The sequence below is a fragment of the Cottoperca gobio genome, chromosome 11, assembly GCF_900634415.1.
Source record: "Cottoperca gobio chromosome 11, fCotGob3.1, whole genome shotgun sequence".
Classification (NCBI taxonomy): domain Eukaryota; kingdom Metazoa; phylum Chordata; class Actinopteri; order Perciformes; family Bovichtidae; genus Cottoperca; species Cottoperca gobio.
In genome coordinates, this window is record NC_041365.1 from 21,941,498 (window position 1) to 21,960,549 (window position 19,052).

Here is a 19,052-nt window from a genome sequence, read left to right on the forward strand (position 1 = left end):
GTTTAAATGTATAGTTTATCCTGCTTTAATATTGTTTCAGATTTGTTAGCTAAATATAAATATGCGTGTGCAGTAAACTAGTTGTATTGTGGATACTGTAAATGTGCATATCATATATAGTCACGGGGCATTTACTGCAGTGTGTTATTAGTACTTCTACTTAAAACGGAAATGAATTCTCCTCCCTGGTCTGCAGGTGATGCAACAGTACTTTCTGTTGCGTGGACATGAGGCTGTAGCCGTCACTGTCAAAACATTTGGATAACATCCTCCTAATCTGGCCTTCAAAATAAAAGACTTTACAGAATCATTTCAAGCTTTTTTGGAATGCAAATAAAATGTGTATGATTAAAATAAAGACCTCCATAAACATGAAATGTACATTTTTTATTATTAAATGATAAATAGATGGTATAATAGTTAAATAGATACCTAGACACGTTATTTTATGGGCCAAAACTAAATGTATAAATACATAATTAATTATATAATTAACTGCTTAAATAAAGGAATACATTATTAATTATGTAACCTAATGTTTAAACGGTAAGACGTTTGTTCACCAGAGACTTGAACCCGCCCCCTGACTTTGATGGATGAAGTTGACATGTGTTACACTATAATAAATGGAAGTGTGTATAAATAAATAAAATTATAAATAGATGAGTAAATGTATGAATAAATAGAGCAAATTAATCAATTAATATACGAATAAATAAATATACAAATGTGTAAATGCATATAAATTAATAGATAAATACACATGCATTTATATATTTAATGCCTCATCTAATTTTTTGGGGTGACAATTACATTATTTATTCACCTATTTAAGCCATTAATATTGAATTAGTTATGTATTTATATATTTATTTCACCACCCTAACGTTAGCATCAGAAAGTGACAGCTGTCATTTTCATTTATTATCTCGTTTTTCGACGCATTTTAACCACATTGTGTTTATTGTGCTCTTATTTTGAAAACACAATGAGTAGTTCCGGTTGTATATTAATTGTGTCGCTCGTGGTCAGTGCAGAAGCATCAGTGCATCCTCACACCTGACAGTTTCATCACCTCTACGGGGAACATTTGAAGAACAAGGTAAGATAGAAAGTGTGTGTGTGTGTGTGTGTGTGCGTGTGTGTGTGTGTGTGTGTGTGTGCGTGTGTGTTCATCTGTTTACAATATTGTCGGGTCAAAAATAGTGACTTTTAGGTGAATGGAGTTTTTCAAAGTCTTTAATGAATATCTTCTTCATGGAAAGTCTTCCGCAGCTTCATGTGCGCGTGCTCCAGCAGCTTCATGTGCGCGTGCTCCAGCAGCTTCATGTGCGCGTGCTCCAGCATCAGCATCTTGCATCATTCACTCACTTTGCAAACCTCCGCCCGCCATGAGGTGCACAAAGATGAAGTTCTCTGACAGTACATGGAACAAAGTGCAGCTTTTTCTGTGCCGATTTAAACAATACCACGTAATACTTTACGAGAGCTACGTTGTCATGTTGGTAGCTCTTTATTTGTTTTGGCTATAGCTAAGCAAATCTTTAATAGGTAGGATTTTGAATGGAGCCTGGTGTGTGATGCTCTTGACTCAGGAGAACGAAACATTTATTGTTAGTTTAATACATATGACCTGTTTTTTTTATTTAAATAAGGGCAGTCTGCCGCGGTCCACAATCAATTACGCTTCTTAAGTCTATTTAAATAACGTGAAAGCTCATATTCACAGGCTGCTAACTCTCACGCGTTGACCGTGAGACTCACGCAGGTGACCCTTCACGCGCTCTCACGCCATTCGTCCACTTTCAACCAAACTGATAACTTTATATATGTTACACATCTAAATCAATGCTTACACATGCACAATGCATAATATTCAAGAGTTCTGGGTTGTTGCTGCAGATGTATTGAATGAATATTAAAAGTTAAACGTTGTAAATATTATATAAATAAATAAAGGACAGTGGGGGTCAGATATGTAGAGTTCAGGTTACATTAGTACCCGTCGGTAGGGATGGGCGATACCAAACTTTGAAAATGTAATATGATACGATAGCTTACTTTTTATTATGATTTTAACGATACCAACTGATCATTTCTTAAATGCATAGGTTTCAAATCACTTGACACATACGGACAAAGTAATTACTAAAGCAAGTGTGAGAACATGAATGGGACCGTGTGAAGGATGTGGCGGCCTCTAGTGGTGCGGTTGCAGATTGCATCGCTCACCCCTCCCTCTACAAGACGCCGAGTGCAAAACCGTGGTTACGTGGTTTGTTTTCTTCAGGACCATCTTTACCGTAACGCCGCACGAGAAGCATGAAGCTGCAGAACTACGGTGGCCTTCAGGTGACCCGCTCCCTCTGTAGAGAAGAAGGGCTCTAAGCTTAGAAGACACAAAGGTTCTTAGTTTCAGGTGATGACATGCATGAATACATAATAATGGATATAATATTTATTCTGCTAATAATCCCTTAAATACTGCACCAGCCCTTTAAATATATCTAAATATATATTAAATATATCTAAATATATATTAAATATATCTAAATATATAAGTCCAGTATTGTACAGAAGTACTATGATTAATAATAACAAAACAAAAGACATTTGGAAGTGATGCAACCATCCGCTTTTAGTATTTATAAAATTATTTTAGAATTTTTTTAAAGGAAAAATAAGCGTTGCGTCTACCTGCCTAACGTGGGAGTAAAGATGCTCTTTAGATACGTAGAATCATAATTATGAACTATTTTTGAGCACAACAACATTTTGAGGTCAGAAAACACACGGACTGAAAGACACCTGAGACCCTCGTCCCACGCGGCTCCTCACAACAGGTGTACAGTCTGCTGTGTTGCATCGGTGTAACGTTGCCACGACTTGTTTGTACCTCTTTGTTCCACATCGTGTATAAACCTGCGTCTGAGATTCTCTTCCTTTTAATTAGGTCAGGAATGTAACTCCACACCTTTCAAACCGGCCGGCCTGCAGCCTGTTGAGGCGCGTCGTGCTGCGACCGGACGATGTGCTTCTGTGCATCGAATTTAAATTCTTGCTGTCATTGTTCAGTAAAACTGTTTGTTAGCTGTGCATATGACAATAAATATCTTGAATCTTGAATATATACATATACACATATATATATATATATATATATATATATATATATATATATATATGTATATATATATATATATATATATACACACATATATATATATATATATATATATATATATATATATATATATATATATATATATATGTGTGTATATATATATATATATATATATATATATATATATATATATATATATATATGTATATATATATATATATATATATATGTATATATATATATATATGTATATATATATATATATATATGATATATATATATATATATATGTGTATATATGTGTGTGTGTGTATATATATTTAAATATATTTAAATATATGTATGTAAAGTTGCAGCGATTTTATTTAGTTCATCATTTTAGTTTTCCACAAATGCTAAAAGTGTTCTTGGACTCCTCGCAGACTCTCAGTAAGTGTTTCACACTAATGGCCGCCGTCTGCTCCTCCGCAGCATGTGCGGTATCTGGGCTTTGTTCGGCAGCGATGAGTGCCTGTCAGTTCAGTGCACCAGTGCCATGAAGATCGCTCACCGCGGGCCCGACGCGTTCCGCTTCGAGAACGTTAATGGCTTCACAAACTGCTGTTTCGGTTTCCACCGGCTGGCTATCGTGGACCATCTGTACGGCATGCAGCCGCTGCGCATCAAGAAGTTTCCTTTCTTGTGGCTCTGCTACAACGGAGAGATTTACAACCATCACACGGTGAGATGCTGCTTTTTGAACTCGCATTACTTTAAAGATCAATCAATGTTTGAATCCTTTCAGTTCTCAGGCTCTGACGCTCTGAGAACCAAACTCTGTGCCGTTACTTTGCTCCGGTCTGTTAGAGACGCACAGGACGGAACATTAAACTGGTTTTCCTCCCGTCTGTCTTGCAGCTGAAGAAGGAGTTTGACTTTGATTACCAGACTAAAGTGGACGGGGAGAGTTTGCTCCATCTGTACGACCGCTTTGGCATCCAGAAGATGTCTTCTCTGCTGGACGGCGTCTTTGCCTTTATCCTGCTGGACACTGCCAACAAGAAAGTGTTTCTGGGAAGAGACACGTACGGAGTCCGGCCTTTGTTCAAGTTCCTCACAGACGATGGATTCCTGGCAGTCTGCTCCGAAGCCAAAGGTAACGGGATGGTTTATTATCTGGGTCTTTCTTCTTCCTCTTCTATGTTAGCATTCTTCAACTTGTTGTTATTCTGCTCACAGGACTAACAGAAATCACCCATGCGATGGCGACCCCCGCCAACATCGTCCCGCTGCTCCCGGGACACTTTGAGGTCTTTGATTTGAAGCAGAACGGCAAAGTTCAGTCCGTTCAGATGGAGCCGTTTCACTGCTGCACGAAGGAGCCGGCTCATGCCGTCTACGACCCCGTGGAGAGGCTGCCTACAGGTCAGACACGGGTCATCGTCAAACTAGTAGGAACTTCAATTTAATTCATTTCTGTAAAACGGATGTTTCTGCAGGTTTCGACGAGGAAACGGTGAAAAGCAACATCAGGACGCTGTTTGAAAACGCTGTGAGGAAACGTCTCATGGCTCACAGGAGGATCGGCTGTCTTCTGTCAGGTGCTTCACAAACACATGAACTGTGATGCAAAGCATGAACATGACAGAACTTGTACTTTATTCAAACATAAGCATTCATTAAAACATCAAAAGTATTGCTTTGGGTGAGAAAAAAGGTTATTAAATAGAATATATGAAGAATAAAGTGGCAAGAAAAGAAAACACTCAGTACCCCTGCCATTTGCACCTGAGTAGATGTACTTAGTTCGTTGTCGTCTGTCCGTCAGGTGGTCTGGACTCCAGCTTGGTTGCTGCTACGCTGGTGAAGCTGGCGAAGGAGGAGAAGCTGCAGTATCCCATCCAGACCTTCTCCATCGGGTCGGAGGACAGTCCCGACATCAAAGCTGCTCGCCAGGTCGGTTCACACGCAGCCACGTGATGTGAACTATTAAGTTCACTCGGAGCGTGTAGCGACCACACACACTTCACACACACTGAACGTTGCACTAATGTGCAACGTTCAGTGTGTGTGAAGTGTGTGTGGTCGCTCCATTACGAGTAAAAGTCCTGCATGAAAAATCCTTCTGAAGTTAAGTATTCATGTCAAAGTGATATATTATTACATGTGACGACGTTAGATCAAAGTTTTCCTCTAATCTTAATGTCTAATATTGTTTATTATCAGTATTATGAGAAGAGAAGAGAAGAGGGGAAATCTATATTTGCTTTAACAACTCGTAAACATCTGAAGTGTGACTCCGAAAGCTTCATCTGAAAAGTTACTTGTAACTACAGCTGTCAGATAAATACTGAGTACATGTGTACTGAGTGAGTTTGTGTTGCTCAGGTTGCAGCTCACATCGGCAGCGAGCACCACGAGGTGAACTTCTCTGCAGAGGAAGGATTCCAGGCTGTGGAAGAAGTCATCTTCCACCTGGAGACGTATGACATCACCACCATACGAGCCTCTGTAGGTGAGTGTGTGTCTGAGTGTGTGTGCAAACACTGCAGGAGGTTCAGTCATCGTGATGTTAACTGCAGGCTGCAGACACAGTGATGAACAGCTGTTCCATAATCACAAGTAACATTAACAACACACATTTAGTTTGTTTGCTAACGACGTTAAGTGTTAACGCCTCATGAATGCAGCACAACGGGAACAAAAGTGAAAATGAATTTGTGTATCCGTCCTGTGATTCAGATCTTCTCCAACATGTAACGTGTTCTTCTTCGGCTCATGATTCACACTTCCACCAAGTTTCAGGAAAATCCGGCAAAATGTTTTCCCGTAACCCTGCCAACAAACAAACCATAATAAATCACTACATGGCAACTTATCTAAGTCTGAAAGATGAAGCACTAAAGTCGCATGTGTTCGTGTATCATGTCGTACAATACGTTTTCATTATCTTAATGAAATATGTGACACAATGATTTTTAATGTGGTCACTTGTCATGTTAACCAGCACGGCCCTTCTTCACAGTGGAAATATATATTGTGATGTCATCTCTTTGCATTAAACATTAGTTTCTGCTCTGCAGGGATGTACCTGGTGTCCAAGTACATCCGGGAGAAGTCGGACAGTGTGGTGATCTTCTCTGGAGAGGGCGCCGACGAGCTGACTCAGGGATACCTTTACTTCCACAAGGCAAGTCAAAATATTCAATATATTCAACACTATATTCTATAATATTCAAATACAAAGACAGTCCTGAAGCTCTGCTGCTGAGTTAATAACATCGATGGGACATGAATACAGACGATGTGAAATGCAGCAAAGGTTCAGGAACCTGCTCTAACTTAGAGGAGGAGCCACAGAACGAACCAGGAACAGTAAGAGTAAGGAACAATATGTGGAAGCACGTCTCCAAACAAACTCCCCGAAAGACGACAGATCCAGCCGCTGAACATCTCGTCTTTATTATTACACGTGCGCTCCTGAGACACCCCGAGGTTTGGAATCAGAATCTGGTTTAAGCATCGGTGGAGGACGCAACGTTTACATTTAATCAAGTACAATATTGAAGTATTTGAACTTTACTTTAGTGTTTCTGCTACTTTCAGCATATTTAAACATGAACACCTGTAATATAAACTGTGTTGATGTGAGTCATGAAGTGGGGAAGCTTCATGATATCTGTTAGTTACATGTATGACTCTGTTCACCTGTAGTGTGTACAACATGTATGACTCTGTTCACCTGTAGTGTGTACAACATGTATGACTCTGTTCACCTGTAGTGTGTACAACATGTATGACCCTGTTCACCTGTAGTGTGTACAACATGTATGACCCTGTTCACCTGTAGTGTGTACAACATGTATGACTCTGTTCACCTGTAGTGTGTACAACATGTATGACTCTGTTCACCTGTAGTGTGTACAACATGTATGACTCTGTTCACCTGTAGTGTGTACAACATGTATGACCCTGTTCACCTGTAGTGTGTACAACATGTATGACTCTGTTCACCTGTAGTGTGTACAACATGTATGACTCTGTTCACCTGTAGTGTGTACAACATGTATGACTCTGTTCACCTGTAGTGTGTACAACATGTATGACTCTGTTCACCTGTAGTGTGTATAACATGTATGACTCTGTTCACCTGTAGTGTGTACAACATGTATGACTCTGTTCACCTGTAGTGTGTACAACATGTATGAATGTTACAATACATATCTTTAAAGGAGCTTTTCTCTAAAGGAGCTTTTTCTCCCACTCTTCAGCAGAAGTCTCCACTTCAGCAGCACTTACATACACCAAACTTTCCACTTTCATTCCTCTCTATATTCTGCAGCTTTGTGCAGAGGGCTTTGTTCACATGTCACTCACAGCTCATGTTATACACGCTACACTCACTACATGCAGGAGATGCACTTTGTTAGTGATACAAAGACAGATCCAGAATCTGTACACACCTTTGACTTGATCAGAATGAGATGAATGTGACGCTGTGAGACTTTATTGCAGCTGCTGACAGAGTTGTGTTCCTCCTGCAGGCTCCGTCTCCCGGAGCAGCAGCAGAGGACAGTGTCCGGCTGATGAAGGAACTCTACCTGTTTGACGTCCTGCGTGCTGATCGCACCACGTCTGCACACGGGTAACAACATACCAGGAGCACAATCTCTCGCTGTTTTTAAATCATCTTAAAACTCATTTGTACATCAATGTCTTCCTGTTTACTTTGTGTTTTCCTTTTAAACTTTGAATTAATTCATTTAAATATTCTTAAATCCTATTTTAGCTCTTATTTATAATGTGCTTTGTAAATTAAATTCATTATTATTATTATTATTATTTTGAAAGCTGGAACTGGCATGTATTTTGCATTTTTACTGGTTAAACAATTAAATGATTATTACATTTTATTAATTAATTATTTCACTCTTTAAATCTATGAATTGTTTCAGCTCGATTAAATTATAGGATACTTTCTGGTTTTTAATATTTGCGATAACTGTGAAATATCTTAAAACATTTAATTAAAATGTTTTGGTTTAAACGTAATGGACTGACATTAGAAATTGCACTAATTAATTTTGTGCAGCAGCTTTTATCTCCAGTCGCTGTGAAAGGTTTTAAGATCTCGTCTTTAATTTAACACAGAAAACATAAATCCTTCATTAAAAGTTCAACATCAATAACACAATTAATAATTCATTATAAGTTAGAGCAAAATGTGATTAATTAAACTTTAATAATGCGCCTAAATATCTGCAGTCATGAAAGCCATTAAGGTAAATCTGGTTTTGATTTATTAACAGACTTTAAAATGAAATGATGATAATTGATAGTAATGAATGAGGCTGACAACTATTCTACTCATATATATATAATATATATATATATCATCTTTTGAAAATATTGAAAAGTCCAAGCTGATGTTTTTAAATGTCTTGTTTTGTCACTTTAATAGGATATAAAACTGAGAAAAGCAGCAAATCTCTAAATTTAATAGGCTGAAAAAACAGCATTTAAAGACATTTGTGCAGGAAAAATCACTTTAAAGATGAATCGACTGATTATTGCAGTTTCTTAGTTCAGTTTCGAAGCTCCTTTGATGATGATGTAATGTTTCATTGATTTTCTCTTGCAGTCTGGAGCTCAGAGTGCCTTTCCTGGACCACAGATTCACAGCGTACTACCTTTCTCTGCCGGAGGAGATGAGGACTCCTAAGGTCTGTTGTGTTGTCCACACACACACACACACACACACACACACTCACACACACACACAGGTACTAACGGTGTTGTCCTGTCTGCAGCATGGGGTGGAGAAGCATCTTCTGAGGGACTCGTTCAAAGACCTCAACTTGATCCCGGATGAGATCCTGTGGAGGCGTAAAGAGGCCTTCAGTGACGGGATGATGTCTGTGAAGAAGTCCTGGTACGTGTTCCTGCAGGAGCACCTGGAGGGGATGGTACGTGTCACTGAAGGACCGACAGCAGGGTTCACGCCAAAAACATTCAAACAAAACACACATTTTATTGAGACGTCCTCTTTAGAATTGCATTTGTTGATAGTGGAAAAGTATCTGAAATGTCTGGATAAGTGCAACATCATTTTATATTTTTTTGCCGTCGTTAATAAAATAAATTGTTAGCCGTTTGCTGTAGGTTGTTAGCTGTTGGTTGTTAGCTGTTGGTTGTTAGCTGTTGGTTGTTAGCTGTTGGTTGTTACCTGTTAGCTGTTGGTTGTTAGCTGTTGGTTGTTAGCTGTTGGTTGTTAGCTAGTTGGTTGTTAGCTGTTGGTTGTTAGCTGTTGGTTGTTAGCTATTGGTTGTTAGCTGTTGGTTGTTAGCTGTGAGCTGTTAGCTGTTGGTTGTTAGCTGTTGGTTGTTAGCAATTGGTTGTTAGCTGTTGGTTGTTAGCTGTTGGTTGTTAGCTGTTGGTTGTTAGCTATTGGTTGTTAGCTGTTGGTTGTTAGCTATTGGTTGTTAGCTGTTGGTTGTTAGCTGTTGGTTGTTAGCTGTTGGTTGTTAGCTGTTGGTTGTTACCTGTGAGCTGTTAGCTGTTGGTTGTTAGCTGTTGGTTGTTAGCTGTTGGTTGTTAGCTGTTGGTTGTTAGCTGTTGGTTGTTACCTGTGAGCTGTTAGCTGTTGGTTGTTAGTTGTTGGTTGTTAGCTGTTGGTTGTTAGCTGTGAGCTTTTAGCTGTTGGTTGTTAGCTGTTGGTTGTTAGCTGTGAGCTTTTAGCTGTTGGTTGTTAGCTGTTGGTTGTTAGCTGTGAGCTTTTAGCTGTTGGTTGTTAGCTGTTGGTTGTTAGCTGTTGGTTGTTAGCTATTGGTTGTTAGCTGTTGGTTGTTAGCTATTGGTTGTTAGCTGTTGGTTGTTAGCTGTTGGTTGTTAGCTGTTGGTTGTTAGCTGTTGGTTGTTAGCTGTTGGTTGTTAGCTGTTGGTTGTTACCTGTGAGCTGTTAGCTGTTGGTTGTTAGCTGTTGGTTGTTAGCTGTTGGTTGTTAGCTGTTGGTTGTTAGCTGTTGGTTGTTACCTGTGAGCTGTTAGCTGTTGGTTGTTAGTTGTTGGTTGTTAGCTGTTGGTTGTTAGCTGTGAGCTTTTAGCTGTTGGTTGTTAGCTGTTGGTTGTTAGCTGTGAGCTTTTAGCTGTTGGTTGTTAGCTGTTGGTTGTTAGCTGTGAGCTTTTAGCTGTTGGTTGTTAGCTGTTGGTTGTTAGCTGTTGGTTGTTAGCTGTGAGCTTTTAGCTGTTGGTTGTTAGCTGTTGGTTGTTAGCTGTTGGTTGTTAGCTGTTGGTTGTTAGCTGTGAGCTGTTAGCTGTTGGTTGTTAGCTGTTGGTTGTTACCTGTGAGCTGTTGGTTGTTAGCTGTTGGTTGTTAGCTGTGAGCTGTTGGTTGTTAGCTGTTGGTTGTTAGCTGTTGGTTGTTAGCTGTTGGTTGTTACCTGTGAGCTGTTGGTTGTTAGCTGTTGGTTGTTAGCTGTTGGTTGTTAGCTGTGAGCTGTTGGTTGTTAGCTGTTGGTTGTTAGCTGTTGGTTGTTAGCTGTTGGTTGTTACCTGTTAGCTGTTAGCTGTAGTCTAATAAATGTAGTCTTGTAAAACCTCATTTTTGGCGAGAAACTTGAATAAATACCCTTTTCACATTAATCTAAAATAGATATTATATTACTGTTAAACTTGAACATGTAACCGGTAATAAAGTATGTTGAAGTCCACGTTAATTAACGTGGAATAGAATCAGTGTTGGTATCAACTACTACGTTTCTGGTTTTGTGAATCCCTTGTAGGTGATTTTGAGAGCAAAGTATCTTTTTTTTGATGCAACCACGAGGAGACGTCAGTCAGAAATGTTGTTTATTATTCGCTTGTTTTCCGAGAATCGGTGTGTGAGCTGCTCTCTGTGCTCGCAGGTGAACGATGACCAGATGGAGAAGGCTCACAGGACGTTCCCTCACAACCCTCCACTCACCAAAGAGGCCTATTACTTCAGACAGGTGTTTGAGAAGCACTACCCGGGCCGGGCCGAGTGGCTCTCACATTTCTGGATGCCTCGCTGGACCAACGCCACCGACCCCTCGGCTCGGACCCTGGCCATCTACAACCCTGATAAAGAGCAGTGATTCCCTGCAGCAGCCCTCGTACCACATGTCATACTTAACTCTACTTTGTTCAACTCAGATTACATTAAACTTATTAGGAACTAGTTACACTGAGCTGAGCATCATTGTTATGCAGATAAATGTGACGACGTGTAGCTCAGAGTTACAGAAGCACGACCAGCCCTGATCAGCAAATACTAGGGTTTAATGCAATGTGCTTTTTATTCCGTAATGCAGTTAAACTTTATCTATTACAAGATTTTGTGGTGCAATTTTCAAACACACCCAGTGATGTTAATCCTTTTCATATTCCAACTGTTTTTCTAATTGCAGGTATGTAATACGGCCACATACTGTCAGCTGTGTTCATATTGTGCAGCTGACTGGACTATGACCTGTTTGTGCAACTTAAATCAATTGAAATCAATCTCTTACAGATAAATCTGACAAACTCTGTCCCAAAGTCTGACAGAGCCGTAAATAAGTCCGGGTTAGACGGGTGTGTCACACTGTTTAAGTTTTATTCTTTTTATTTTCCATAGCGTACAGTCCAGACGAGTACGTTTACACTTTAAAGGACCGTGTTACAGTTTTCATGGTTCACGTGTGAAATGTGACTGTAATGGATTTTCTGGTGATTCCTTGTTCTGGTTGGATTTAAATAGTTTTCTCTCCTGTGATAATGACCAAAGAACAGCTGAAAGGTACATCTTCTTAATTTCTTTGTGTTTGTTGTTGTAATTCTCACTTCGGCCACAAGAGGCTGAAGTACGAGTTTGTGTTTTAAATGCTAAAATTCTTCCAGGTGAGTTTCCATCTTAAATGTGCACATGAAGAAAACATGAAAGTGTTTCGCTGTATTTAGAACATGGTGGTGCCATTCAGCCTCTTGTGGCCGACGTTAGTATTACAACAACAGACACTGATGATGAAAACTGTCCGGACTCCAAAAACATTTTTTATATCTTGCCAACACTTTTTTATTGACCAGTTTCTAAGTCGTAAACACCGCAGAGAAAACCTTTTGGATCAGACGGATTGTTTCTCACCCTCACTAAAGGGCTGCCGTACTTTTAACTCTGTCTAACACCATCTCTGCTGTTCTTTTGCAGAAGGGAATTAGGTTTGGGGGGTGTCTGTGTCTGTGTGTGTGTGTGTGTGTGTGTGTGTGTGTGTGTGTGTGTGTGTGTGGCTCATAAGATGTATATCTTTGCACTATTACATCCATGTGAAGGAGTACCTTGTACTTGCAGAGATATGACGTTGTCATGGGGAAAGTTGCAGTTTATGGTAGTTTGAATGTTGAGATGTGACTTGTAGAAGATGGACAAAGTAATACTGGCATTATAACAATTCAATAACCATTAGTGTAAAACTGTGAGCTTCAAAAGAGTTCATTACACGGCTGTCGTATTGGATTGCATTGATTCTATGTTTAGTTATGTCACAGAACATTTCTTGTTGTTTCATTCTAACTGAACTAAAATAAATCCCTCTGGGCACAGACTTGTGTTTCATGTAATGCACCTGCCGTCCACCAGGGGGCGCCCTGTCTTCACCCTTTTTCCACTGTATCACAAGGAATTCACAAGTTGCACGCTGAAGTTGAACCAGTAGAGAAAATAATTTTAATATTTCTTGAAGCACTAGAACACACAGGTATCGTGTCATATCCCACCAGGTGTGCAGGTGTCACTTCCTGTCCCCGTGTGTTTATAGTAATGTTAACATTAATGAGGCACGACACAGTGACTTTGCATCTTTCAGCACACCCTGGGATACAGCCTTGCTTTGATGACAACATTGAGTGTGTGTAGCATGATGGCCAGACCCCCCTCCCAACCCCATCCACCTTCTGCAGGCACGAATACAACTGGCACAGCACTGCTACGTCACGACGATGTGGAAACAATCATTTTATTTGACTAACAGCTACACACAGTCTGGAGAAAACAAAACCAGCGTCTGGTCCTCTGGTGGGAGGGGGGGGGGGTGGCTCGATGAGGTGCAGGCAGCTGACTGACTGTTAGCGGCGCCGGTCGTACGTCTGTATTGTGTTCCAGTCATAGGACTCTGCAGAGAGGGTTAGGGTTAGGGAGCGTCAGCACACAGTCCTGTTACTTTACAGTGGGAGGTGTGCGTTTCACTCACCGGGCTCCTCTTGGCTCCTCTTCCCCATCAGGCCAACGAAAGAGTTGATTTTATGCCCTTCAAAGTAAAATAAACAACATTTTAATTATCATTTTGTCTTGTAACTGAACAGTTCAAGTAACTTTAGCCCCCCCTCAGCTCCTGTAATAAGTTTATACTTATTAAAGCTTAATTACATTACAGCATAAAGTTATACTTTGTATTACATCAGGCTTTATATCTTATACACAATCACCTTTAATCAGTACAATAATATTTATATATATATATATATTTATAGTTATAGTTATATATATATATATATATATATAAATATATATATAAAAATATATTTATATATTTATATTTATAAATATATATTTATATATATATATATATATATATATATTATATATATATATTTATATATATATATTTATATGTATACATATATTTATATATATTTATTTATATATATGTGTATATATATAAATATATATATATATATATATATATATATATATATATATAAATATAAATATATAATGTTGTTAGTTTTAGGAAGGGGACATTTATGTTTAGAACAGAAAACAATAATATTTATAATTATTGAATTTTTGTGTTTTTTTTCTGAAGTTGGTTAAAAGATTTGTCTTAATAAACAATATTAAATATATAATTATATGCCAGTTTTTATTACGCAAACCATTTTGTCCTCTCGGGACATCAGAGGTGAGGCACAAGAGTTTAATTTGGTCATTTAGTCCTGAAGCACAAAGCTCTATAATTATTATAATAATAATACTAATAATAATACTACTAATAATAATACTAATAATAATACTAATAATACTAATAATACTAATAATACTAATACTAATAATAATAATAATAATAATAATAATACTAATAATACTAATACTAATAATAATACTAATAATAATAATAATAATAATACTAATAATACTAATAATAATACTAATAATAATAATAATAATACTAATAATACTAATACTAATACTAATAATAATAATAATAATAATAATAATACTAATAATACTAATACTAATACTAATAATAATAATAATAATAATACTAATACTAATACTAATACTAATAATAATAATAATTATTATTATTATAATAATAATATGATGTGTGATGTCTGCAGGGTCTGATCACTCACTTTTGCAGATTCGAAGAAGAATCTGTGAAAATAAACTAACAGAAATCTTTTTCTTCCTCTGTTGCTGAGATTAAACCTCCAGATTGGAAACTTTAGATTTAGAACACAGAAATCTGTATTTTCTGTGTGAGTCCCTGAAAGGTCACCGGGACGTGAGCTGCTCGAGATGTTTCAACTGTGGAACCAAAGTGAACTAAATGTGACGGACATCAGATGGAGCCGCTGTCAATCACAGTAATGGACTGTAATATGATAACGGGGGAGGGGGGGGGGGGGGGATAAGCCACACTGCAAACATCGATATTTGCATTAGACTGATGAGCAACATATTTACATATATTTAGAATGTGTCGCTGAACTGAATCTTGAAGCTTCTGGAGGAATAACTAAATGTTGTCACGTGTGAGTGTGTGTGTGTGTGTGTGTGTGTGTGTGTGTGTGTGTGTGTGTGTGTGTGTGTGTGTGAGCAGAGAGAACGTCCTGCTCGTTATAATCCGTCCGTCCATCACAGGCGTAAACAATCCAATTGAGCCTCAGAAGTCCTGGGGGCATTGAACGCTCCTCCCTAACGATGAGTGGCTTCGTCTCCATGAGAGGAATAAATTACATGTGTTGCTGTTGAGAGGAAACCCCCTCCTCCTCACGTCTTCACCCCCCCCGCCGTCTGCTGCAGACCTCCTGCGCTACAGATTAATGTTGGCCACAAATCATAATCAAAGTGTGAAACGTTGTGCCCACATGTGTCATCGCATCACAGGGATATATATATATATATATATATATATATATATATATATGTATATATATATATATGTCTGTGGGGATGTTGTTCATCAGCTGTTTCATCTCTTTTACCATTTTTATATGAATTATGATCATTTTATGAGCGAGTTATCAGTTAATCAGTAAATGTTCTCCCTCAGACACCAACCTGCTGTCAATCAAGTTTTGAATGAGTCAATTGAATCGAAGTGTATTCTAAAGCTTTTGGTATTATTATTATTATTATTATATTATTATTATTATTATTATTATTATTATATTATTATATTATTATTATATTATTATTATTATTATTATGAAGCTTTGAATAAGATTGAAGGTGTTTAAAGGGTTTATTTCGGCATCTCTGTAATCCTTCTGGACATTTGAGGTTTTAGCAAATACAATGTTTTGTACATTCTACAAGTTATTGTTAACTTCATGTGTTTGAGCTGCAACATCAGTAATAAATAATGTTTTCATGCAAACATGTGATGAGCTGCTTTTATATCCTGTTAAAGAGACAACCAGACATGTAAAGACTCAGCTGCACATGTTATACGATGACTTTAAACCCCTGAGAGCTGCAGGAGTGTCTGCTGTCACTATGAAGAGATATCACGCACATATTCACACTTACTTTTGCGGGTGATCTGTGCGTTCGCTGCGGGAGAACAGAGAGAGGGAAGTTTAGAAACGGGTCACACAGGAAACACAACGTGAGCACGAGCTCGTACCCATCGAGCGTTTCCCCATCAGGCCGATGAACTGGTGCGGCCGCGGCTTCCTGGTCATCCTCAGGAGGATCTCTCTGAAGGGGTCGTTGGAGAGCCAGCCGTCCTGCAGGGTTAGGGTTAGGGTTAGGGTTAGGGTTAGGTGGGGGGGGGAGAGACGTTATGGCACAGCTCCTGCACCAACACATGCAACATAAAATGTTATCTGGGCAAAGTTAGAACATATTTAAATGTAAATCAGTGAAGTAGGTTTTCACAAACAAGGACTTTGCTTAAACATAAACATGACAAATAATAATCCAGAAACATACACGTGTCCCTGAATGCATCTTAACGCAACGTTTCCTGTGTAATGTAAAGGTATCACATTACCCCGCCCTCCCTCCTACACACAGAGTCCATATGAATCTTAACCTTTCATTAAGTGTTTCTATCTCCCCCCCAGGATATATCTCCCCCCCGGGCATTAGACGGGGCCACTGGTGGCAGCTGCACTGATTGGTTGTGGGCTCTGCGGCTGCAGGACGGCGGTGCGTCCGCTCCAACATGCAATGTCAAACACAGCACGTGCGTTTCATGTCAATGCAGATTGTTTGGGCTTCAAGGTTTATTGAATGTCCTGTTGGCTGGCTGCTCTTCATCTTCATCTTCATGATGAACGTCTCTGGTACAAACACACTTTACGGAGTCAAGTGTAAAATATATTTATATATTCCTGCATCTTAAACACTTGATCACATGTTCAGCATCTTTTCTTTTTAAGATTTATTTTCCTTGTTTCTGTTTTCCATATTTTGTTTTCTGTTGCAGTGCAGTCGACACGTTTTTACAATTATAATTTCTTTCTTAAAACGTCTCTATGTTTATATGTATTGTTATTCTAATGATGGTGCAACTGTAACATAACCCACTTATCAATAAACAGTTCCTGATTGTATTAACAGCTTCCTAACGAGCATCTCCTGCTTCCTGCACATCTCTGGGGAGTATTCAAGGTTGTTTCTAGTTTCAGGAGTTAAAACTGAAACCTTTTGTTTGTATGAGCATGTTAGTCTGGAGGCTCATGAATGTTATATTGCAAATGAAAGCACATTGAGAGAGCAAAGGAAGGACTCCATCTGATACTTTCTGTTCGTTATTACTGCTCAGCTGTGCAGAGATGCAGACATCAGCTGCAGCTGCAGCAGCCGCGTGTATAAAACAATCTGTCATATTAAAACTTACAGTTCAGGTTCGTGCAACTTTCTTCCAGAAGAGAAGAAACAAGTATTAATGTTCACCTTTGTGCTGCTCCAGACTATAACCCGGTGACAAGACATACTGGTGACTGTGAGGTACCTGGATCTGATTGCTGCTCCAGTAGTCAGACTCTTCCTTCGGCTCGTCGTCTTCGCAACAAACTTGGGCGACGGCGAACAAAGCCATTAAAACCGGTAAAAGCAGAAACTTCATCACGACAGAAACTTCTTCACGATCTAGACTCACTGTTAGATGATCAATAACTGTCAACTTCAAAACTAAACACAAAAAGGAGTGAGGTTGGAGGCAGCAGCTGTTTCTGTGCGCGCACTGCTTCTTCCCTGCAGAGCTCAGTAGTCCATAGTGCGTGCGTGCGTCAAAGCGCTGTGCCGGGATCTCCAAAGCTGTCCGCGCGCTCAGCCTCTGCAGCAGTTACTTCTTCAGTCTCATGCGTCCTCCTCTGTCCAAAGAGCCCTGCACGCGCCCCTTTATAGCTGCCTCACGCCATTCCAGTAGTGTGATTACACGCGCCCAGTCCCGAGTAGTAATACTTTCAGTTTAGTTACAAACATATCACGAGCTGTGATGCGTCACTCGTGCGCCTCCACCTTAAACCTCATTTTTATCATAAATATTCAGAGCTTCATGCCCTGATAATGAAGCGCATCATAAAACTCCCCGGAGCGTCCTCGTGATGGATGGGCCTCATGGAAACTATCAGTCTTTGCTCGGAGCAGCCTGAAAGAATAAAGTGGAGGAGCTCAGGGCTGCTTTACACCCAAGTGCTGATTTATTTAAACGCATTAAGTAAAAGTCGCAGTTCCAAATATTACAATGAAATCACCAGGTGAAGTCTGAGACTTAAAGACGTTCTGGGTGAAACTCACGAGTCGCTCTCCTGCACACAGGTGTGTAAAATCACCTGAGGAAACATATAAATAATAATAATATATATAAACTAATATATTAACATCTGCATGTGAAGCGAGCTCGTGTCATAATAACGCAAGTCACGTAAGTCTATGATGACGCACTTGGTTTTACGCATAACTTTGAACTGCATTAAGGTAAATATGTTTTATTCTAGGAGTTGCATCGTTTTTTATAATTGATTTTGTCACCTATATGATGTTCTATATCTCCTGCAGCTCTCAGAAGACACTGAACAGCGAGCGCTCATATCAAAGCCTGCATGAAGAAGAGAAGCTGTGACCTCAGGCTGCTCCTCATTTCCATCACAGAAGCTCTTTGAAACAGTAGGATGCTCCGATGAACGGAGGACTACCAACACACCTCAACGAGTGCTCAGTGTTTGTTACATTAATCCAAGATGCAATATCAATTTACATGAACAGCAGTAGCTTTGAAGGGCGCTTTGCTTTGGCTCCGTTTGACCTCAATCTTATTTCTGAGCGTTCATTGATTATATTTAATTTTTCTAAATGTCCTTTGTTGCCTGAACAGAAGTTTCTGTCGAGCTTCCTGCGCAGGTACAAGTGAGCGTGGATCGGTTTGCACTAATATTCATTACTTATCTTTACCAACTGTGGTCACAGAGCCACTCCGGACTGGAATTTAATCATCCTCGCAACTGTGACAGCTCATCCAATTAACAGACGGGAAGGAGGAGGTGAGGAGAGAAGCTGGAGAGAGAGGGAGGTGATGGAGCTGTTGGAGCCATGGGAGGGAGAGCAGCACTGAGAAGGGAGAAGCAGGAGGTGAAGAGATAAACAGATAAGAACATTATGTGGAGAAATGTGCTTTATTTCATATGTGTTCGTAATAAGTTCATGGTTATTTAAACTG

At 39.2% G+C, this 19,052-nt stretch overlaps 2 protein-coding genes across 3 annotated transcripts; one reads left to right on the forward strand and one right to left on the reverse strand.

Moving 5' to 3' along the window:
- The first annotated feature begins 993 nt into the window (after positions 1-993).
- Positions 994-12,701, forward strand: asns (asparagine synthetase). 2 transcript variants are annotated; one of them, XM_029443446.1, is made up of 13 exons: positions 1,030-1,102; positions 2,112-2,419; positions 3,596-3,845; positions 4,022-4,259; positions 4,343-4,528; positions 4,603-4,704; positions 4,932-5,059; positions 5,492-5,618; positions 6,187-6,293; positions 7,648-7,748; positions 8,745-8,826; positions 8,914-9,069; positions 11,007-12,701. In XM_029443446.1, exons 3-13 carry the CDS (start codon positions 3,597-3,599, stop codon positions 11,214-11,216), a joined length of 1,686 nt encoding a protein of 561 aa, XP_029299306.1. In that variant the 5' UTR covers positions 1,030-1,102; positions 2,112-2,419; position 3,596; the 3' UTR covers positions 11,217-12,701. The 2 variants fall into 2 exon arrangements, with proteins under 2 accessions (XP_029299305.1, XP_029299306.1); XM_029443445.1 differs by lacking the exon at positions 2,112-2,419 and having other exon boundaries at positions 994-1,102.
- A 390-nt stretch (positions 12,702-13,091) lies between these two features.
- On the reverse strand, positions 13,092-17,714 carry tac1 (tachykinin precursor 1). Its single transcript, XM_029443448.1, has 5 exons — positions 17,346-17,714; positions 16,011-16,113; positions 15,914-15,937; positions 13,347-13,403; positions 13,092-13,268 (listed from the first exon to the last, which is right to left on the reverse strand). Exons 1-5 carry the CDS (start codon positions 17,457-17,459, stop codon positions 13,222-13,224), a joined length of 345 nt encoding a protein of 114 aa, XP_029299308.1. The 5' UTR covers positions 17,460-17,714; the 3' UTR covers positions 13,092-13,221.
- Between the last annotated feature and the right edge of the window lie 1,338 nt (positions 17,715-19,052).